The sequence below is a fragment of the Crassostrea angulata genome, chromosome 9 (genome assembly GCF_025612915.1).
Source record: "Crassostrea angulata isolate pt1a10 chromosome 9, ASM2561291v2, whole genome shotgun sequence".
Classification (NCBI taxonomy): domain Eukaryota; kingdom Metazoa; phylum Mollusca; class Bivalvia; order Ostreida; family Ostreidae; genus Magallana; species Magallana angulata.
Window position 1 is genome coordinate 35,777,022 of NC_069119.1, and position 24,119 is coordinate 35,801,140.

The window sequence follows — 24,119 nt, forward strand, 5'->3', positions numbered from 1 at the left end:
ATGCAGCAATTTTGTTTGCATATCGCAAATCTATATGTTCTCTGTAGATGTAAATTGTCCATGTATAACATAACTCAGTCATATATATGTACCACATGTTTAAAAAGAGTGTATGTTTAGATATCAAATGCACATGTTTAAAAACAGTTTATTCACATGTAATACTGAATTTTCTTCACATTTCCTGTTTTATATTCAGCCACATAAAGATTGTCTTTGGTGTCCACACTTAAACCCCGTGGAGTCTGTAAATGACAGTTGTCAATGTAGCGGAGGAACTGTCCGTCCTGATCTAGGATGTGGATACGGTGGTTGTTAATGTCTGCTGTCAGGATCCGACTCTGGCTGTCTGTTGTGATTCCGTATGGTACAAATGATCCCTTGGTAGTAGACGGAGGACCACTGTAGGTAAATCGCAGTTTCCCGGCCTGATTGACCACTACTATTGCATGGGCTCCATTATCGGAAACACAGATATCTAGGTTCTTGTTTTCAGTGATGTATTTAGTGTCATTAGATGAATAGAGAGGTTTTCCTCTGTCATTGTATTGAATAATTTGTGTCTCTATAGAGCCAGAGTAACGCACAACTTTTGTTGGTTTATAATCATCACTGTTCATGATAACTAAGAGTTCACCAAAGAAGGTGCTACAGACACCGAGAGGTTTCCACCCCTGTAGTGTGATCACTGTTTGTATCTGTGCATTCATCATCTTTACTTTATTTACAGTTTTATTTTCTTCATCAGTATAAACAAGATCTCCATTCAGTGTCACTGCTATGTCTAGTGGCCGCATCCTTGACTTGGTTTGGATGGACATTACTAGATCCCCCCAGATGTTGAAGAGCTTTATCATGTTATCACCACCACGCGTCCATATCTCTACATCATTTAGACACGCCACACCATATAATTCATAGTTATACCATCTCTTAAGACTTGTGATGAGCCGGGGTTCATCTATCAGGGACCGGTCTTGGGTAGAGGACTCTGCTCCCTGTATCGACAATCTGTAGTCTTGTTCCTCTCTTGGTAAAGATAATTCTGACAGAGAACCAAACTGCTCTATCATCTGATCTGTATTGATTTCCTTAGGCCTAAAGTTTGGTAAGGACACTTTGAGTTTAGGGGGCAATCGTCTAAATTCGGCATTCCTGGATTTGTGTTCGGAGACACGACACACATCTTTAGAGTCTAGTAACTTCTTCACATCAGCAATGCTTTTTGTGATTTCAGAAATTGTGTGTGTGATTTCATCTTCCGCTTTAGTTAGGACAACCAGATGTTTGGACTCCATTTCCTCCACCTTAGATATTAAGTTTTTGATGATAGTGTCTACTTCTCTGTGCCAGAATTCTCCATGTTTGTTGATGGCTGTTGACAATATCTTAGAGATTTTACCAAGATCATCTTTTTGCACTGAGATATTGGATGCCATCTCTTTGTATTTGGGATAAATTGATTTTTCTAATTCTTGCAACTCTCTTTGTAGAACTTCTTTCTTGATTTCAATTGTTTTCAAAATACTAACTTGAGAGTGCCCTAAATGTTTCCTTGATAAAACACACAGTGTGCAAAAGGGAATGTCACATTGTTCACAGTGGAGTTCACACTGTTGGTCAGGGTGTGTCATACACTTAGGATAACTCAGAGTGGTCAGATAATGTTGTAGTGACACCACTTTATGAACTATGGACGAATCAGAGAAATGTTTCTCTACACAGTCTTTACACAGATTTATATGACAAACTTCACAGTACATGGGGGCATCAGAAGTTTTACACAGGGTGCAGCGTACAACATCCTGGGCGCTGTTCCAGGGGTCCATTATCAGGAAACCTTTTTTAATAGGTAAAAGAGGAATATTATAATTTCAATATACCTATATGTTTATGATGGATAGTTTTTAAACTGTTGATACTTATGCTCATTTTATCTTTGTCAGATAAACAGGTTTATTCATAGACCGTTTCTAGAGGTTCCGTTTTATTCATTACCATACATTTCTAGATTTACATCATCAATGTTTGAAATTACAATGGCAGATTATAAAATAAATTTTGTTCAAATAATACATGTAGTTAAATTTTTTTACTCGAATAATTAATTAAATCAGTCATAAAACTTACCTTATCCTATCCCAAGTGTAAACTGCAAAGCGTCAAATTCCAATATGGCCGATTCCAGTATTTAATGTTCCTGGTCCGGCAGTGCAAGAGATAAGGTTATTGATTTATATGACATATTCAAACTTGTTTAAAAACCTAGTATACTGATATTACAGTCCTGAAATCAGGTTAACCAAAGTACTCAATCAAAAATAGTTAGGCTGATCTCTGTTGAACAAAGTAAATTCAACATTTGATTTAAGTGTAAAAACACACAAGGGCTATGTTTTAAGATTTTTTGAAGTTGCTTTGCAGGCACGTAGCATCGTTTTTGGAAAGTGGGGGGGGGGGCAGACTCATCCAAAAAATCTTGACAAGCAAAAAAAAAAAAGAAAAAAAAAAAGGAAATTATGACTTTCCCATAATCTTCAAAATCCAAATCCGTGGGGGGGGGGGGGGGGGGGGGGGGTGGATATAACTTCTAGTTCAATCCTAATTTCCTTATTTTCATTTAATTTTTTACATGCTCCCAAAAAAGTGGGGGGGGGCCTACTCCTTGTTATTACATTTTTTATATGTAAATTTTAAAAAAAAATGGGGGGCTGCTGCGGAGAAAGGTGGGGGGGGGGGGGGGGGGGCCAGGGGGCCCTGGGGTGGGGGGGGGGGCAGGCCCCCCTGGCCCCCCCCCCCCCCCCCCCCCCCCCCCCCCCCCCCCCCCCCCCCCCCGATGCTACGTGCCTGCTTTGAATTTGTTTAACATGCTTAGTTGCTATTAAAAAGCAAAATGTAGCGATGATATATAAAATTTTATATGTTTAGATTATTCAATCATATATCACAGTTTATTCAAATGTATTCTTTAGATTAGTATGTATTAACACGAGCATATTTAATTTTTAAACAAAATATCTAGGTCTCGAATTATTATATAAATCCTTCGATCATGCATTGGAATATTTTGAAAATTGTGTATTTATAGCGTATGTATATCAAGATTATCGCTATGTCTTGTAATTTTCATTATTTCCATAATATTGTCATAAAGAAGAAAATCTGTTACTAGTATTAGTTTTCATGATTTATTTTCCTAAATTCGATATATCAGTCCATGCGTGTTGTATATTTTTACGCCACATGACGTCATAATTCAAAATTACATAGCTTCAGGCAGATGATAGATGTCGAATTAAAAAGTAACAAAACAATGCAGTTGAAAAGTGTAGAGTTGTTAAAGTAAAGCATTTGTTTACTGTTGTTTTATTTTTATTTTTTCATGAATTGATAAAAATATGCTCAAAAATAAAATGTTTCTTAGTCTTGTTAATCTTTAAGGAACTTTCTCCGTGCGTAAACTTGTTGACGTCTTGTAGTAAATTTGTTGTGCGGCTCACCATTACAATTTTTATTGAAAATATTGAGGTTTAACAAAAGACGTGGTAAAACATGTGATAAAAAGAATCTCTCATGATTTGCGATAGTATATGACTTTTAAAAAAAAAAACAACATATATACCATCGCAAATCATGGGAGATCATATATAAATCATGTGAAAACTGCCATGACTGCTTAAGAACACGACTGGTAATCGTGAAATTTTCTAGTTTTGATTTATTTACGGTTAGTTTGTTTAACCTGAATTAAAACATTATTGTATCTAAAGGAATCTTGCATAAAAACGATCATTTCAGACCAAAGTCAGTCGCATTAAAAACAATTTGAACCATTATGGATATTCCTATGGAATTGTAGTCTTCTCCAGTAAAACATCAGATATAAAAAAAAAAGGAGAGAACTTCATTATTACAGCTAGCATTAGATAGTCCCTCCTTGTATACCTTTTAGAGTTTGGAATTCAGTAAATGAAAGTGATATATTTGTATGCATGTATTGTGCTTCAGAAATATCCAATAATTATAACCCCTTAAAACACTCACAAAAAGATGTCTAAAAATGTAAAGAAATTTTATTTAAACCGCCTAGAGCAAATTCAAATTCGGAGACAGTTCAAATTCAGAGCCAATTCATATCCTAGGTCAATAGTCTTTGTTGTACCGGAACTGAGTATGTCAAATGAAAATTAAAACAGAAAATTCAAAACGTTCTAAATTAGTATGTAAAATCAACTAGTTTTTTCTTTTAGATTTAAAGGTAAATCTAATTTATTTAGTACGAATAATGCGTTTATTTTTAATAGATTTAATTTGCATGCAAAACAAACATGTAGAACCTCCTAATTATTTACTAGTAGTGCTTTTTCATGTATTGACTACAGTTTCGATCGATTTTAGGCAGAAACAAGCCAGATCAAGAAATGTTAACATTTTTATTCTCAAATGTCCAAGATGGCCGCACATCCTCCTTAATGACAACAGATGATAGAGAGGTTGTCTGTTGTCGTTGTGTTCGGTACCCTGTCGAGTCATCTCTCTAGTCACGTACAACTTTTGTTTGTTTACCATCATTGTCCAACCGAGGTCACCGATGGAGGTGATACAAACACCTTCAGGCCTCCACCACGGCAATACTTTCTTCTTCTCCCTTCTTGTCACTGCTACACCCATTGATCTGTTCCCTGGCTTTGTTTTGATTAACTTCACTTGTTCTCCCTTAATGTGTAAAGTATCATTACGTTGCCATTACCACGCGTCAATATTTCTGTATCATTCAGACAAGTCATACCGTATAAACAATCTAATTAAAATTATATGTTTGATCCGCTCGCTTGATCGCGTCAATATTTCTGTATCATTCAGAAAAGTCATACCGTAGAATCATTAAATTTCGTGGGGGGCAATTTTCGTGGATGGCTTAAATTTTACAGGTTCGTTGGGACGTAAATTCGTGTATTCTTATATACATGTATCCACAAAAGGAAATATGACTTTATTACCCTAATTTATCAATTCGTGGAGGATACTATTTCGCGGATGAGAGGTACCCACGAATTTCGCGAAAATTGAGCCACCACGAAATCTAAAGATTACACAGTAAACAATCTAATTAAAATTAGATGTTTGATCCGCTCGCTTACTTTTTTATAAGTAAATACCGTTTATCCTTTCATCAACTCGAGATTGAGCGTGGCAGATTTTGTAATATCCATAGAAATGAGAGAGTTTGTAGACTATGTTCACTATTACAGATTGAAGATGAGTTTCATTTTATTTTGATATGTCCATTTTATAAGAAAATAAGAAAGTTGTATGTAAAAAAAATATTATTATGAAAAGCCTTCTGTCTTTAAACTTATTCAAATACTTTCAACAAAGAATATGAAAGAGTTTTTGTTTTGAGAATATACTCTTCATTATCCTGTTTACTTTTGTCATGTACATTTCGCAGACTGCTATGTGCACACGCAGTCTAATACAAGATTATGATGGTCTTTCTTTTTTGTTTTTTTTTTTGTTTTTAAAAAAATGTTTACATATGTTTGTTCACTTTACTTATGTATATCTGTTAATCCTATGAATCGTATGGTTCTTGGTAATAAACAATACAATACTTGCTACACAATGGGTGCGTTCAGAGTATTTCTAGTAGTACCAATACCTGTTTGCAAATGGTAACAATACATACTATTGGTGCAATTGGAACCATATAAACGAGTTTTGGGGTACAAATAGTGGGAAATTTACCAATGTTAACAATGGTACCTTTGGTGTACCATTGTTTACACTGGCTGCATGATTATTTAGCGGAAAATGTCAAACCAAGATGCAATATTTTCGCCTCTTTGATCATTTTGCACCAAATGGATATATTCAGAAAAATAATTTATTTACTATAAAGTATTTTTCTTCTAAAAATTTTTCTTCTCCTGCAAAAGTTTTAAACGTGCGTAGATCTTTGAAAAACATGGCTATAGTAAGTCATTACTATGTGATTACTATAATACCATCAGATATACATCCGATGATTTTAATACCGTTTGTCCAATGATACATTTGAAAGTGAATGCTATGTTAATGCCAACAACAATTCAAAGGACCCTACCCCTAATGTTGATAAAAAAAACTGATCATGTTTTGTGGAAACTACGTTTGAGAGTTTCGATTTATGGCTGGTCGGTTTTAGAGCATCTTTAAAAGAATTGTTTTATAAAGTTCCGGTATATTCTCCATCTTAAGAAATATTAAGGCCGAATAGGTAGCTTACATTACAACCAAAGAAAACTCAATTCCAAAATGTTTTTGTGCCTTAGATGGCGGTCATATTCCAACCAATGTCCCCATAACACCTGCAACATGCCTACATGAACATATACGGAAAGAAATTTTATTCAGTTGTTCTTTTTGTATGCTACAGTGCTTATGAGGAATTGTTCCGCTACATCAAGAATTAAGGTGGGAAAAGCTGTGAAATTAATTAATCTGTTGCCTTCAATGCATACACAATATCCGCCATTTTAGTGACGTCATAAAAAGTTACCATCGCTAACAGAGCTCTAGATCGTCTGAAGAAATGTCTACCTATGGTAATTTTTGTCGGCAACACTGGTACCGTTGGCATAACAATGGTAAAAAAAAATTACCAGTGGTAACTTCTGTCTGCCAACGGCAGTACTCTGAAGGCACTCATTACTGAGTAGCGAGTAAGCGAGAGGATCAAGCATCTAATTTTTATTAGATTGACCGTATAAATCCGTGACATATTTTAGCTGTGATGACCCGGGATACATCCATCAGTGATCAATCTGAGGGAGTGGACTCGGTTCTATGGGTCGAAGTGCAACACATTGTAACATTGTCTACAACGGAGTTGAACTCTGTTCACATTGTTGATGCGGTGATTGCCACACTCAGTATAGTTCAGAGTGATATTAAATATTGTTTAAGTGACATCACTTTATGAACTTTTGAGGAATGAGATAAATGTTTCTCTATACAGTCTTTAAACAGATATGTATGATAAACTTCACAGTACATGGGGCCACAGACTCCTGACACAGGGTGCAGCGTACAAAATCCTGGGCGCTGTTCCAGGGGTCCATGGTCTAGAAACCAATTTTAGGAGGTATATGAGAAAATCTTTATAATCAATATATTTCTCTGATACATAACAATGTACAGAGTATATACTGGTATATCTACTAGTATACATATGTTTTATCTTAGTTGATAAACATCTTAATTATTAATATGTTTCAGAGATGTTGTGTTATGCATTACCATACATTTGAAGATTTGAAAGTCATGGCAGATTACAAAATATATTTTAGTGCAAATGGTGTTTTATTTTTATGACTTAAAAAGATAAATAAAATTATTTTTAAAAAAAATTCTTAAAAACTTACCTTACCCTTTCCCTTGGGTAAACTACTAACTTCAAAATCCAACATGGTCATTTGCAGTGTTCGCTGTTCCTGGTCCGGATATTTGTTTAAGAAATAAAGTGATTGATTTAAATGTCAAGTACAATCTTGAACTTGGATAAAGAAAAGTTTCAGAAAATTAATGTCCTGAAATCAAGTAAACAAATGTTATTTAAAAACTGAGCTTATTCTCTATTAAACAAAGTAAAATCCAATGCAGTAGATATATATATTAAAACATGCAAAGATTATGTTTTATGATTTTTTGAAATTAAAAAAAAAATTAATTAACATGCTCAATTACTGTAAAAAGCAAATTTTTTTCTCAAGGACCGTTTGGTTAGAAAAGTTGAAACTTGTGTGGAAGCATCCTCAGGTATTGTAGATTCAAGTTTGCTAAATCGTGATCCTCAGGATAAGGTTGGGCCACTTATATGTGCTGAAAATTTACATTGGATTAAGCAGTAAAAAATCTTTAGAATATTGTAACGTGTTTCCTTAAATCTTCTTAAAATCCATATGGCCAGAAAAAGAGAACTTGTGTGAAAGCATTCTAAGGTAGTCAATAGACTCAGGTTTGCTTAAACCGTGTGGGGATGTTGGGGACACGATTGAGCGGAGAAATTACGATGGAATAAATAAAGAATTTTTTTTTAAATCTTCTTAAAAACTGAAACAGCAGGTTGGATAAGACAAACTATTTTAAAAACCCTATGATATTCTATTTGATCCGCGCCTTGAGTCACCAAATGGACAAACGGGGGATAACTCTAAGAAAATATAAAATATCACGGCATTCCCAATTTGCCGTTTGTGAATAAAAATAGTACGAGTTTTATTTTCAATTTGCCGTTAGCGTTAGTTCATAAATTATTTCTAAATGATTGATAGTCTTTGATTGAAACTTTTTTTTGTTTAGTGTTTTACGACATAGGCTATCATAAAGCGTTTTCATTTCCGGTTGGAACCCCCGAAAAAAAGAAAGATGGCTGAGATATATTGCGGAAGAGAAAATTCGAAAATGAAAGTCACATGCACGGCTTTACAATATATTTTGGCGTAACGGGATATCAGAAATATGTTTCCATATCTTAAAATTATCGAATAATGTAAATTGATTGTATAGTTTGGTTCCGAAACATTGTAAAAAGTTAGCTGTACTTTTTTTTCTGCTTGATAACACCCATTTATAATAATGAGCTCTACATCTGGGAGACAGCGGGCGTCCACTCGACAGTACTCGGCCGAGGAACAAGCCCTAAACCAGATTTCTAAAGAGGTAAGTCTGATAGTGACTACGTTTGAATGGTTGTACTGAATGGTTATTTTACATCAAACACACCTGCATAGACTGAGGGAAAATGAGAGAAGCTGACTATATTGTTTTTAAACTTAAAGACAATCACCTGCCACATTAAAATCAGTGCCCAAACTGTAAACTAGATTTCTAAAGAGGGGAATTCAGTTGATGGTTATACAGGATGATTATATTATGGTTCGTACTCGTGCAGACAGAGAAAAATTGAGAGAGCTAAGCTTAATTTTAACATGTAGACATCAACATAACACTCAGCACTATTATCATCAATGAAGTGGACTATGTTCATATAGCTGATCAAAGTAGAACATTCTTCATGAAGTTTTTAGACTGCATCCCAATGATCCCAATGTCTTGAGAGAGAACACTCTTTCATTATTAAAATGCTGATGTCCTACTAAGTTGTCCAAAAGACAGTAAGATTATTCTAACAATCCATTCATTAATAGCGAGCTCTACCGGCAAGGCGTGTGTGAATAGAAAATTCGGACTATAGTTGCACATTCATTCAACGGATTTTTTTTGCGTCAGTAAATCGGACCAGTAATGCATCGTTTTAATCGTCCCAGTAGTTCCCTGTAATCATGGCAATTTTTATCACTTCACACTCTCACAAGAATCAGCAAGACAAATTTAGACAGTAAAAACAATAACGATGTAAGCGACATACAGTCAATGTTACCTCTAAAGTTCACCTCAGTACACTTTCAATCAAAAATAATCGTGTGACGTCACAAACGTTTACACATTGATCCGATATATTTTTTCGGAGTCAGTAAATTTTGACCCACAATTCATAGTACCAATGGTTTCCAACCTCACGTTCCAACATCACGTTCTCCTGAGAATCAAAGTAAAACCTTTGAAAAGCTTATAAGATGTGTAATTTTAAGAACATCATGCTTTTTAAGTAAATAAAACAGTATACTTCGCATACTTTTATTTCTCAGGGGAGTTTTAAAGAGTAAGACGACACTTGACCAACCAATCGTAACTACTCGGCCATTTCCGTCACCGCAAATAACTATCTTTTTATCGGTTACGGAAAAGGGCGAGCGTGATCCGAATGTTAACCAACGTCAGCTTTGACGTCACAATAAGCACTGATAAGGGGAAATTACTCTAATTGAAGTTATTGTAAATCTGCTGAAATGACCAAAATCCTCTTAAAATCTTGCAAAGGCTAAGATAAAGAACAGCTGACGAATAAGGACATTTCTTCAGATACAGGAAACAGTTGTAAATTGCACTAATTTGGATGAATGCTCACAAATATTTTATTCACTATATTAAATTACGGTAATTTCCTGAAACGTAACGTTATACGTAGCAGCGCCTTTTTTTAAAGGGGGTGGGTGAGTGGATGGCAGCCTCATCCAAAAAATCTTTGCAAGCAAAAAGAAAAATAAATCATGAAAATTCTAATCCTTCAGCTCTTTAGCAGTTCAATGGTTTCTTTATTTTCACTTCCATTTATTACATGCGGGGGGGGGGGGGGGGGGGGGGGGGGACAACACCATGTTCTTTTAACATGATAAGCAAATATTTTTAAGCGTAAATTAAAAATAAAATTAAACATTAATTATTTGTTTTTAAGTGGAGGGGCATATCCATGTTAAGTCGATTTTCTATGTATAAATTGACAAAAATGAAAAAAATTTTAGCATGGGGGGAGCTCTATGATGAGTCAAGTTTTATATGTAAGTTTAAGAAAAAATGTCTACTGCAAAAAAAAAAGGGGGAAATCAATCATAATCACAATCACTTTAAAAGAGGAGATGCAGTGCAATGAATATATATTAAAATCTTTATTATTTAACAACATTGTATCTGAGATTAAACTATTGTTCTACATATAAATAAATAAATTATAATAAATCTTATAAACTATGAATAATGAAAATTTACTGAAAAATAGGTATGTTTTATGTTTTGGCATTCAAATTTCACGTTGTTAATTTTATTTTATTAATTTATTATAATTCATTGTTTGATCACATGCTGTGCTCGCCCTAACGGTCGCACCGTAAAACATATTACTATATTCATGATAAAAATAATAGAAAATTATTGTATGAAGTATCTTCATGATCTCATAAACTTTTTACGAAAAATCCAGCTTACGCTCTGAAGTCTTTCATACCCCCTTGCCTGAAGAACATAATGAATTTAATGATTATAATCAGATGTCAGCTAAAACTGTGTATCCGCAGAATGAGTGGATCAAACCCATTTGTTATTGATATTTGACCATAAGATTTAACACAGGTACTTGGTATCCATACCATACCAAAGAGTTAGTTCATACTATACCAAAGACTTTATTTAGAATTACCTGTAAAAACAAAGTTTTATTTTATACCAATAAATTCCACTATCATGACTTCAAGATCTGCATTTATTATTATCGTTATTAAAGTCAAAAGGCATATAAGTTATTGTCACTTAGTATATTTAAATGTAAACTGACTCCTCAGACTTACCATTAAACTTTTTTTTACTGTTTAAACAATGAGATATAATTGCAATATGTAGGTGAAATGACATCATTTCAATCAATTTCTATGACTACCAAAGTACAATGTACGTGTCGTGTCAATGATATGAATATTTCGTATTGCATTGTTTGATAGGTTCTAATTTTCTTTTTTAAATTAGGCTAGTTTTAAATGTTGGTTAGGACTGATTACAAAAACTAATATAATTTTTCCTGACATGATAATGAAACAAACCTGATTTTAAAAATGTATCAAACCGAAAATCGAAGCAGTGAATCGAAAATGGAATCGGACATAAGTATTAAGGGTCCTCCACACACCTGGGAAAAGTTCTGCCCATTCTTCTAAATTACCTAAATATATGGATTTTAGTATGTGTTCGATTTGAAAATGACCCCAAAAATCTCACTGTTTGGGAAAAAAATCAACTTTTAAAATTTTACTGCTGTTCATGAAAATAAAAACCCCTGCAGTATTCGAACCTGGACCTGAGAGTTGGTAGACTAAGGAACACCCACTGCGCCATAGAGATAGACAACAAATAATGGTGGTATAAACTGTTTCACAATGGGCTAAAATTGCCATGTTGTGACATACTGTCATAAAAAGTAGAAGTCGGGATGTCGAGAATCCTTAAACAGAATCAATGTCTCGGTGAATCATTTCAGCCCTAACAGTTATAAGTGGTAAATACAATCTTCTCCTAATGTTGTGCTGCATAATATGTTACTTCTAAAAAAATTACATGAATTAAATCAGGTCCACATTGATAACAAAGAATTTATCAGGAGTATGTTTATGGGATGAATGATTGTTTACTTTGATATTTGTATGAAAAATTCATCTTTTGAATAAGCTTCATCCTTACTTGGTTAGGAATGAATTCTAAAATAGCCCCCGCCATTTTTCATCTTGACTGTGTTTTGTGTGTGTTCTTTTTTTTTTTTGAGGGTACATTAAATATATGTTATTCTACTTTCAAGTATGATGGACAGTGTTGTCTCTCATTTTCAGTTGTTAATGTGTTGTTATTGATTTTGATCGTGTTGATCACATGCAATCAGAACATTACGATCCTTGCCTTTCTGAAAGTATATTGTAGTCAATCATGTAAAAAATGAAAAGGAAGTGTGAATTTTTACAAGTCAATGATAATTTAACTATGTAAAAAGTGACTTCCAACTGATTTTTATGGTAGCCATTTATTTAAAACAAGGAATCATTTAGTCATGTATTATTTGCACAGGGAGTAGGGGATCAAACACCCTTTCTTCAATTTTAGCATTTTCCCTCCATCCTTGCACTGAATATATTAAAAAAATCACTCCAACTTTTTTTTGGACTGTACAAAATATTTTCAAAACATATCCTGGTTGATACTAGATGTATTCAAGTGTATGAAGTGTTCAGATTTAAAATTAAATCGAAAATACAAATTGAATTGTATGCATAAAATGCACGGTCAGATTCAAATTGTGTCAACATTGCCACCCCCCCCCCCCCCCCCCCCCCCCCCCCCTCCCCAATTAATTGTTAAACTGACTGATTTCAGACTTGATGTCTTTCTCATCTACTCCTTCTTTCTCTCCATCAGTGCAACATGAAACCTCCTTTTTTTTTTATAAAATTTTAACTGATGTAAGAAAGTTTTTAATCAAACATGAACTTCCTACCAGTACATGTGGTGTAAATACAATTGTAGAAAATATATATTTTGAACATATTGAATAAGTTGTTTATCTCTGCAGACATATAGGAGATATGCACCATGCATTTGAGTGCACCTTTATTTCCTTGATGTACTATGCAGATATGGATATTTTAGAGAGAGAGAGAGAGAGAGAGAAGGGGAGTGAGAGAGAGAATTCACTGATACATGTACCTTTTTATTATTCCCCGGATTTTGAATATGAAAAGTTTGCAGTGCTTTTTTTCTTGTAAAGATTACCTGTATATATATGTATGTTGAATCTCTCTTTGGTCAAGACTTTCAATTTAAAATGTCGTTACCCATAAAGAACCTCATAAACTTAACCTGATAATGTCAAAATGGGGGGGGGGGGGGTGTTGAGAGGAGAGTAGATGTGTAAGGAAAGGGGGCGGGGGGTTAGACTATGTTAGAAAGCTACATGTATTACCGACATCATGAAGCACGTACAACAGCATCTGATGAGCTCAGATGTTGCTGATTAAAAAATCTTATTTAATATAAAAAGTAAAATGTCTTGAATGATTTATTTTTAGAAATTTATCTGTGACTTTTATGAGAAAGTGCAAAAGATTCCCACATCTGAAGATGTGTGCTTTTGCTGTGATACTAGTGAGACAAAAAGCATAGGAGTTAGATATTGAATGGTCATGTATAAACTGAATTTAAGCTTACACCATCCAACACTCACCACCCTGAGCGAGAGAGAGAGAGAGAGAGAGAGAGAGAGAGAATAAATGTTGGCATTTACTATTTTAGTGTTTCATTACCAAGATATTGATTACAAAACTTCATTCATATCATCACTCAATCATAATGTTTTGATCCAATTGATCCAATGAATGATGGCATGCTAATTTCATTACAACGTAATGCAGTCTGCTGCGTACATAACATATCCAGTCTAATTTAAGGAGTGTGGAATTGGGCTGTTGAATCTAGATTAGAATTTATCAACCCCATGTTTACTTTGTCGTGCCAAGTATATACATATATACTACAGCAATGAATTAATATCCCTAGTCTTGTCGAGGCCGGTATACTTTAGTATATATATACGTATATTGCCTGCATGGGCTGGTAATCTAGATCCACTAACAACTCCCTGAGCCAGTGTTATACAGTGTCATTAATGTGATGCCAGACATTCAGCCAACATTATCACATGTATAAATACACCTGCACGGCCTTATCCAAGCTGTGTGCAATTAATTCATTCAGGAGAAATATGAGTGGCTTTTTTGGGGGTGTGGATCATACAATGGAGGGGATCTAGATTTTACCACTTTATGAGGAGTTTTGATGGGATCCTTTGGGGAGGGGATCTAGATTTTATCACTTTATGAGGAGTTTTGATGGAATCCTTTGGGGAGGGGATCTAGATTTTATCACTTTATGAGGAGTTTTGATGGAATCCTTTGGGGAGGGGATCTAGATTTTATCACTTTATGAGGAGTTGCGTTTTATATGAGTAGTGTGGGCAGGGGCTTCATGTGCGGGAAATGAGTTTTTATCTGATTTTTTTACTGCAAGATAACATGTGTTGTGGCGATGATAATTCATCAGCTGTTATCAGTAAGTCATAATCAGAACATCTGTATACCGCCATTATACAAATCATTCTTTTATGCTTGTGCAATAAAGCCAAGATGTTGTGTTTTGATAAAGAGAAAAATTAAAGGAAAAAGAACTGTTAAATCATTTGGCTTATATTTCACTGAGTTTTTTTTATTTGAAAACAGAACACAGACTTTATCAAAGAGAAACAGAATATGCATACATGTCAAGAATCAGATTTCAGTTGAAGTGTAAAACATTAATTGCAAAAAATTGACAAATGCTGTATGAATATTGTGATTTACATACCAGCAAGCAGGTTCTTTGGTATTACGTCATTCAAATTTACATACAATGCGTCAGATGTTTTATGGTTGTGTGTTGATGTAAACAAATGTCTGAATTTGTACCTTGATGAGTCATTCAACCTGTGTTATAGTATACAAACATGTAACTATATATATACATGTATGTGTATGTTTGTCAATTGCATAAGTGGATCAGGAAAATTTGTATTCTAGAGAGTGTGGTGGAGGGGGGGGGGGGTTCAAGAAATAATTGAGTTACTGAGTTTGCCAGTAGGCATTTTTTTTGGGGGGGGGGGGGGGTCCGAGGCCTGGCCTCTTTTCAGTAAATTTACTGTGTGAATTTTAATAGATTTGAATTTTTCAAGGGGGTGAGTCTGGGAGTCTGGAACTCTCTGATAACATCCCCCTTCCCCCACCCCCACCCCACAAACCATGCTCTTGATTTAGTCATCTCATAGAACAGGTCCTTGTAGCAATGGAAGAGATCAAACACAACAGTACAATGTAGTTGTACGATATTGAACATGAAGTACATTAGAAATCTCGGCTAGATCATTTAGCCATCAGTTCACTGTCTCATCTGGAAGCTCATGATTGCAATGAAGATTATTTACATGAATCTTAATTACCATTCCTAAGTGATAATTGTCAATTATACATATAAAAATGCCATGTATCTTAATGATTATTATTCATATGTGACAATTGTCGATTATAAATTAATATGAAAATGTCCTGAGTCTTGCCAATTGACATGTATTTTTATATCAATAATCTTAGCAAGCTGAAGAAATTAAAATGACATGTATTTTTATATCAATAATCTTAACAAGCTGAAGAAATTAAAATGAAATAAGTACAAGCATCTCTATCATTTGATACCGCAAAAGATGAAGGAGTATTTTGACATATTTCTGTTCTTTTTTAACAGGCAGAATCCAGACTAGCTGCCAAAAGAGCTGCCAGGGCTGAAGCCCGCGAAATCCGAATTAAAGAAATCGAGAAACAACAAAAACTAGTAAGTATTAACACTCTGAAAGTCAGCAATATCTTATAAAGAAAGAAAGACAGAAATCTTTGTTGGGGGGAGGGGTCTATATAGTAATTTTAATTGCCAGAGTAGGGGGGAAGGTGGTGGGGTTTAAGAGCCTGAATTTTGGTAATTTTTTTGATGTGGATTTACCGTAATTAGTTTGAACGGTTTTAGACCAACACCCACCCTCTCTTACCCTTGGCTCAATTAAAGGTAAAAATGGATTCCAAAGTATTAAAGTATTAAAGTTTCTGACAGAGTAAAGTACTGATGATTGCTAACAAAGATTTTGGATACTTTTACAGGAAGAAGAAAGACAGAAGTCACATGATGTGTCCTCAGAGGGCCAGTCAAGTAGGGTAAGTATAAACAGAAATGTCAAAAATATTCATTTGTGGTTACTTGTAGTATGTCATTTAGATTCACGATTAGCTGCTCACTGTAACCATGCTTTACTGTATGACGTGGGTTTTCTCTTGTAGGTGCGGTCTGACTACAATGATTCTCGCAGAGGAAGTGACGATTCCAGCTCGGCCACTGAAGATGCCGACACGTCACGCGACCATCAGAGAGAGATGCGGGTAAGTACTTCCCTAAATAATGAGAACTACTGACCGACTATCTGTATTTATTGTGCGATCAGTTTGACTGTATATTGGTACAAATTTATTTAAAAGACCAATAACATGGCATTTTCAGTTCAAAACAATACACCACAACTTCACTTTACTTATATACATGTATAATAAAAGAAATGCTACACTTTGTTTGATTGTTAGTTAAATATTATACTAGTGTACAAATTAAAGGGTATGGCCACATCTAGACTTGAACTAGAAACCTTTCAGTTTATAAACAAATGCTTTACCGACAGAGCTTAAGGGTTATCCCACTAGTTCTTTGAAACATGGCTGTACTAAGCGTGTTATACATACTATTACAATATATTAAGAATATTGGTGTTTACAATAGAATTCGCAAGTTTTGTGAAAGTTTGTGGGCTTTAATTTGTCAGGCCAAATTGCGAGAGCTGGATGAGAAATACAAGAAGGCGATGATGATGAACGCCCAGCTAGACAATGAGAAGCACAGCCTGGTGTATAAGGTGGAGCTGATGAAGGATCAGGTGGAGGAGATGGAAGAATCCTTCACCCAGCTACAGCGGGAGTATAAGGACAAATGTAGGGTAAGAATCCCATGTAATGATCCCAAAAATCCCATACAAACTCTACAGCGGGGTTTAAGGACAAGTGTAGGTAAGAATATCTTGTAATAATCCCAAAATCCCATACAAAGGCTACAGTGGGAGTATAAAGACAAATGTGGGTTAAGAATCCCATGTAATAATCCCAAAAATCCCATGCAAAAGCTACAGTGGGAGTATAAAGGCAAATGTAGGGTAAGGATCCCATGTAATAATCCCAAAAATCCCATACAAAGGCTACAGTGGGAGTATAAAGACAAATGTAGGGTAAGAATCCCACGTCATAATCCCAAAAATCCCATACAAAGGCTACAGTGGGGGTTTAAGGACAAATCTAGATTAAGAATCTAATGTTATCCCATATGCAGATTTGTTTGATTATGGACAAGTGTAGGGAAGTATCTCAGATACATGTACTCCCAAACACATCAAGAATTTATAGATAAATGTACATGTAGGGTAGGTAATCAAGAAAACCCCATACACATATGGCATATAGAGACAAATGTAGGAAAGTTATCCCCCTTAAAAGATAACACATCCTACATAATCCCAAGTACATGTAATACAGTGTACCATTAATCCCATACACATAAATAACATGAGTGTTGAGACAATTGTAGGGTAAGAATCCCAAGTAATCTCATATACAGAAGGGATGTAAAGACAAATGTAGGGTAGGTATTATTGTAATCCAATACATAGAGGATGAATAGGATGTACATTGTACATAATAGGTGTCATAATGATCTGACTAATACTCAGTGGGAATGTAAAGAAGATAAGTGTACCAAATAATCCCAGTTCACCTCACTAAGATGTGAATTTGTAATTACAATTAGAAAATAAAACAAATAAATGAATATAAAATAAAAATTATTGCTGTTTAGATGTGTTGCTGAAGTTTAACAAGATGTGTTTTATGTCCAGGATTTAGAAATGCAGAAGAGGACAGTAAAAGACATGGAGTTTGACTATAATATAGCCAAGGAGCAACTAGCAATAAAGGAGAAGTTGATACAGGTGAGGAAGGATTATTAACTCAAACCTTTTCTTATCTGGCGGCTTTGTGTCAAGAACTGCAGTTTAGTGGTCGATACAATAGTACATTCTAGAGACATAGATATTTACCGTAGTCCAAAAATGTTTTAGAAAATTAGTGTCATCATGCGGAAAAGATGTACTCTGATATTATAAGAGAGGACTAAGGTTAAAATTCCATGTGCATCGACATAGGAATGCATTAGTCTTCTTTATTTTCTGACAAGATTTAAAATTTATTTATTTTTTGTTTCAGGAAAGTGGTTTAGTTATTGTCTCTTCTGATGAGGGAGTTCTCTCCCTTGAGAAATGTCTTCCAAACGGACAGATTCCACAGGGAGGGAGTTTGTTGATATCAGCTGACTCCGCAGAATTGCTGGAGAAGGCAGGAGTAGGCTCCCTTGGTAAGATTAAGCAGATAAACATTATCAAGTGTTCCATATGGTGGGCATTTTAACAATAGTACTAACTAGTTAATGATTTAGTTCCACTCTCTCTGAAATAAGACAAAAAATTATTTTAATTTGTAGAAGATACCGAATAATACCTAAACATTTAATGTCATATATTGTAGTTTTCTTAAGAACGTCTTTAAGTTTAAACATACATTAATGTCAAACATTGCGATGATTTTAGAAGTGTATAAATTAAGAAAAACATTATAATTTTATTGCATTTTATTTTTTCAGATGATCGATTACGATCCTTTTTAGAGGAAAAGACTAATTTATTAAAAGAAGTAAGTGATTATTATCATAAGTCATAGCTATGAATATGATGATATGCATCTATGCAGAAACATTTAATCGTAGAATTATTCATTTGAGGTTTGTTTATTTATGCCAAATATTTGATGAAAATGAGTCTAAAAGCGTAACTTTTACTGGTATAGTAAAACACTCTTATACGAAGTGCCAGGGATGGGCGATTTTAATTCGTTATAAGTGTAATTAGTTGTATCCGTTAACATTACAACATGTAATAAAGTCTCGGAAATGAAAATCACTTCTCAGTAAGTGTCAAATGAATTCATTATAAGCGTGTTTGCTATAACCATGTTTTACTTTATATTCATAACCTTTCTTTAACAAGGCCGCGTCTAATTATTTCTACCCTAGATATTTGATGAAAATTCTTGTAATTTAACGTTTTCCCTATATTTTCTATATTTCTACCTGAGGAATTTCTTTTTCCCTCAAATACAGTCCCTGAAACCTCACAGTGGGCTCACCATGCGTTCACAGTGCGTTCACTTGGGATCTACATCTGCTTCGTTCGCGCCTACTGTTCACAAAGCGCTCACCATCTAAATTATATTTTAATGAAATATTATGTTTTAATTGATCAAATGTTTCTTAAGATGTCTTGTCAATCAATTCTGACTTGTATATAAAATGCATTTCCACTTCTGATAATTGAACAACTATTCTCTTTGGGATATTGCATAGTTTATAATACTTGGAAACTATGACATCTAAGCCCTATTATGGAATTTTCCCCATCAAGATCATCAAATCTAGTATTTCAACAAATAAAAGTAATATTTAATGTTCATTTTGTTTAAAAACACAGCACAAAAGAAAGTTACAACTTTGCACCTATGGCTGCATGAAAATAAATAGAATAAGACATGCGCACTGGAACTGTACTCAGCCTTGTTAAGGGAGTTTTTGTCACTTAAATTTAGTTTGTGTAAATAAAAAAGTTGAATGAAAATCCAAAATTCTTATTATTGACAAAAGAAATTGTGATATGCATTCAAGATTGACCAATGCTACTTGAAGACATATCATAATTGGTATTAACTGATTCAGACTATATTGATCAAATATTTTCAGATAAAAGGTTTAAAAGATGAATTAGATGAAGAGAAGTCCAAGAGGGAACACAAGACGTCGTCAGTTCCCCAGATGAATGGCCCCGAAATGCAGCTTTATGAAGTTCAAAGTATGCTCAATACTGTATATCCAGTCTTTCTTTTCACTTGTCATAAAATTTGCAAAAATTGGGTTAATCTATAATCTTTTATATTGAAGCATTTTTTTATTGAATTTCTTATACCATACATTACTATACATACAAACATTATGTCTGCATAACTATTGTATTTTTGTAATGTGAGAGTGATAATGTACAAGGCGAAAATTTAATAATCATGAACTCGATTTCTTTTAGGAGAGGCTAGCAAACAGATTCATGAATACAAACTAAAGTTACAGAAGGCTGAACAGGACATCACAAATTTAGAGGGAACAGTAAGTACATTCAAGTTAATAAAAAAAAAAGTCTTTGAATGGCTAACTTTCATGTCACATTTATACTTTGGCTGGCATCTTGCTGATCAAGCTTGTAAATTTTCCTCTTTGGGCAACTAAACAATATATTTGGGAAAATTTTTATATCTTAGGAATTACAAATTAGAGGAGGCTTTTAGTAGTAGTATATCTGTCAGAAAATCAATGTTTATTAGATCAAATGCCCAATATGGCAAGTTATAATTGGATGAGTACCAGTAATGAAAAAATCTAAGCATGTTGACCTCAGTATGGCAGCAAATGAAATAAATTCCTTCTTTAACTCTGTCTATTGAAACCTAATTATTTAAAAGAATTTGTCTCAAAATTGTAATTTACATATTCTGATCTTTAATCTTAGGAGGGGATATTTCTGTAAATATCATTTTGTTGTGTAGGTTAACAGGTTAGAGACGCAAGTCAAGCGATACAAACAGGAGTCAGAGGATTCAGAAAAACTGGAAGACGAGTTAAAAACGGAAAAACGAAAACTCCAAAGAGAGGTTTGTTATGTATTGTTATTTTATTATGTAATGAATCTAATACTAAGATTTGATATATTTGGTTCATTTTGACCTTTAATGTTTATACACGTATTCCTTTCATTTCAGCTTCGAGAAGCCCAAACACGTTTAGAAGAACTAAGTAACCAAAATAAACACCTACAAAATAGAATAGACAAAATGAAACAAGCTCGCGCCTTAGCAAGTCAGTAACCCACAGTGATGAAAAACAACTTATTTTTTAACAAACTTCACAGTGTTTCTCGATGTGGCTAGCCTTGCTCCTAACAAGTTGCGTGTTACCCATGGAAGAATCGCTAGCCAGAGTTGCTTTTTGCCAGTCGTGTGATCTTGGTCATGTGGACTTTTTACTATATTGCCCTGTGATTGGATTGAAGGAAAGCGTCTCAGAGACCAGGATTGTTTTTTAAAAACTGTTGTTCCAAAGTATACTTCCTAAAGAAACCAGTTCCGCATTTTGCATATTTTCATCGAAGAATCATCCATTTAGTCTGTTTTAGTCCATTATGTCTGATATGGGAGAAAAAATATTCTGTTTCATATGGGTTTCACTTTAAAAGTGAAATGACTATTATTATTATTTCCTGTCATATGTATGTTTTTATTGTATTTATCATAACATATTAATAGCAATATCGGGAGAGAAATTGGACCCTTAGTTTTAGAGAGAAGGCGGTGGATAGATTTTACTTTGAATAACTGAAAGCTATTTAAATCATCTATAACACTAAAGGTTGTCCATGCCTCATGTTAATGTGTCAGAGTACCTGTTAAAGCATTTGAAAAATATTTGGTAAAGAAGATCAAAAAGTGAACACAGCACTGTTTCACATTGCAACTCTTATAGCAGAAGTTGGTTATTTTATTAATTCTGACACCTGATGCTTGTATTTTTGCACGGTTTTAAGTATTTGCTTCATAAGTACTGTAAAAGAATCTCAGTTAGAGAAAGTTAAGGAAGGTTCATCAGCCCTCGGGTAAGAGCCATAAGTGTTGCTGCAATTAACGCGTTGTTAATTGTTAATGATTCCTTAATGAAAATTTCAGGGCCAAGTTTTTTAAATAATGCCCAAAAATTTAAATATGGTTTTTTGTGCATTTTCATCATGGGTAAAGTTTTTATTCTATTTTTATTGAAAATCATTATACCGGTACTTAGTTTTTTTTTTCTTTCTTTTAATGTTGATGAACCTTAATATAAATATACTCAAAAATGAAATTATCAGTCATAAGCTTGAATTGCAAAAAAGGTTATAGTTTTAATCAGAACAAAAGAGAAATATTTCTTAGAAATGGACAGTCTGTTCACTATCCTAATATAACCTTGACATAATTGTCCTCTAACCAATGACCTTGAGTAACTGCATGTATTTTTAGAAATACGCCTTGAACCGTTTTAATGATCAACTTCTATTTACTTCAATCGCCATGGTACATGTACAGGCTGCAGATACTATACTATGATCTAGGTTACATTAAGACAAATAAAAATATTGAATCATTGGATTAAAAGTCTGTATGCATTGCAAGAGAGGTAGTTTTTGTGAAGCTAAATGAATACAAAATGAAACTTGTCTAAATCTGGAATAGAATATCTCCCTCCCTGTGGAATCTATCAATTTGCTATCAAATCAATTATTATTGACACAGAAATCGCATGGTTTAAAACTGATATGTACCTTCATGTATTTTGTGTGGTTAACATTTTCTGAAATGCAGAATATAACGTTAATAGGATATTAGAATGAATTAAGTATGTTGGAAATGTTTTCTGGGATTTTGGACGGAATTCAAAGTTGTCCAAAAGCTATTCCAAAAGCCTCGAATTTGTTATAGTACTTAAAGTGTGACACAATATCTAATTGGTATTGTGTTGTGCAAGATGTGAAAATGTACAATTTTTGTTGTACTACAGATTTACTGCTTTTCTGAGGAGCGTTTGAATGCCTCTTATATTCCGTTGCAATAATTATTTTTTCTGCTAGTCCAAATCGTTGAAAGGCCATCTTCTGTAGAGAATTCAACAGCCACATGTTCGTGTATTTAGGTGTAAAGGGTTTTGTTAAACGAAATTTATTCTTCAATGTCTCTGCCCTTAAAAATGTTATTTAAAAAATGGTGCATTTGTGTAGAAAGAACAGGCCAGATTTGTTCACTGGATCTTGTAAGTCGATAATATTTCTTTAGATGGAGTTCTCCGTTTTGTTGTGTAGATGTTTTAAGGGAAGAAAGTATATAGTTGTCAGTCAGAATTTGTCTCCTAATTTTCTTAACTGTCTTGACCTTTCATCTCACAGAGTAACTGTTATCTTACAAGTATGGACACCTGTATCCAATGCGACGACCGATATATGGAGTTTTTAAAAATGTATTCGTACAACAGAGTTTGTTGCCAATAAAAATCACTGCTTTACGACGAGTTTTTGTTGTTGACATTAATTTGTATTTAAATCTCAACACCATTTTAAAATGGTAGTTAACAAAGTTGATTATTACATGTGATGCTAACAAATAATTATTACAAAGAGCGTGACAAATGGAATAACAGAGCATGATTTGTTTTTTAAACCCTATTTGGTACCATGCATCTGTTAAAACCTTGATGATGTATGTAGAAAATCTCTGTCTGCATTGCAAATATATATTTTGAGTATGACTTGACTGTCACAATATTTAAATGTTTTCACAACTTAAGAGAGCTCGATGATTTTTAGACTGTATTGATCGCCTTTATAAGAACATCCTCATATAAATATAATTCAAAATCTATGGACTTTTTCTTAAGGTAATAGAAGTTTGTAGGTAAAAAAAAAAATATCTTGAATATAGAAAAGATCTTCTGGTACTGATCCTTCTTAAGTTTTGGGAACGCAACGCAAAGCTGAATGGTCAACAAATTACTCATTAGATATGCCTTAAAGAATGGAAATACTTGTATTTGCTTTAAAATTGTGAATATTTCTTCATATCTTCATACAGGAGTTTTCGTAAAGAGAATTTAATACGGAACATGTATACAGAACCACGAGACGTTCTGAATTTCGAATAAATATCATTACTGAAATTTGTCTAAGTAAAAAAAAAACCCTTCCGATGGAGAAAGAGTTGCCGGTATTGCTCGATAGAAGAATGAGTGAATATAACAGTTTTGCAGTACATCATTTTAACCCTTTGCATTTTTACCTGAGACTTTTTGAACTATATATATAT

At 33.9% G+C, this 24,119-nt stretch overlaps 2 protein-coding genes and 1 long non-coding RNA gene across 4 annotated transcripts; 1 reads left to right on the plus strand and 2 right to left on the minus strand.

Moving 5' to 3' along the window:
• Positions 1 to 2,201, minus strand: LOC128163804 (uncharacterized). The gene is made up of 2 exons (XM_052827472.1): positions 2,131 to 2,201; positions 1 to 1,840 (listed from the first exon to the last, which is right to left on the minus strand). Exon 2 carries the CDS (start codon positions 1,827 to 1,829, stop codon positions 153 to 155), a length of 1,677 nt encoding a protein of 558 aa, XP_052683432.1. The 5' UTR covers positions 1,830 to 1,840; positions 2,131 to 2,201; the 3' UTR covers positions 1 to 152.
• Positions 2,202 to 6,766: 4,565 nt separating this feature from the next.
• Positions 6,767 to 15,004, minus strand: LOC128163403 (uncharacterized). 2 transcript variants are annotated; one of them, XR_008240784.1, is made up of 3 exons: positions 14,815 to 15,004; positions 7,412 to 7,863; positions 6,767 to 7,106 (listed from the first exon to the last, which is right to left on the minus strand). It is a non-coding gene; the product is annotated as an uncharacterized LOC128163403 (long non-coding RNA). The 2 variants fall into 2 exon arrangements; XR_008240783.1 differs by having other exon boundaries at positions 7,407 to 7,863.
• LOC128163402 (leucine-rich repeat flightless-interacting protein 2-like) lies at positions 8,372 to 23,322 on the plus strand. The gene is made up of 12 exons (XM_052827010.1): positions 8,372 to 8,703; positions 15,745 to 15,831; positions 16,152 to 16,205; positions 16,329 to 16,427; positions 16,862 to 17,032; positions 17,981 to 18,073; positions 18,348 to 18,495; positions 18,781 to 18,830; positions 19,930 to 20,038; positions 20,267 to 20,346; positions 20,784 to 20,888; positions 20,997 to 23,322. The coding sequence occupies exons 1-12, from the start codon at positions 8,620 to 8,622 to the stop codon at positions 21,099 to 21,101; spliced, it is 1,185 nt and encodes a 394-aa protein (XP_052682970.1). The 5' UTR covers positions 8,372 to 8,619; the 3' UTR covers positions 21,102 to 23,322.
• Positions 23,323 to 24,119: the final 797 nt, after the last annotated feature.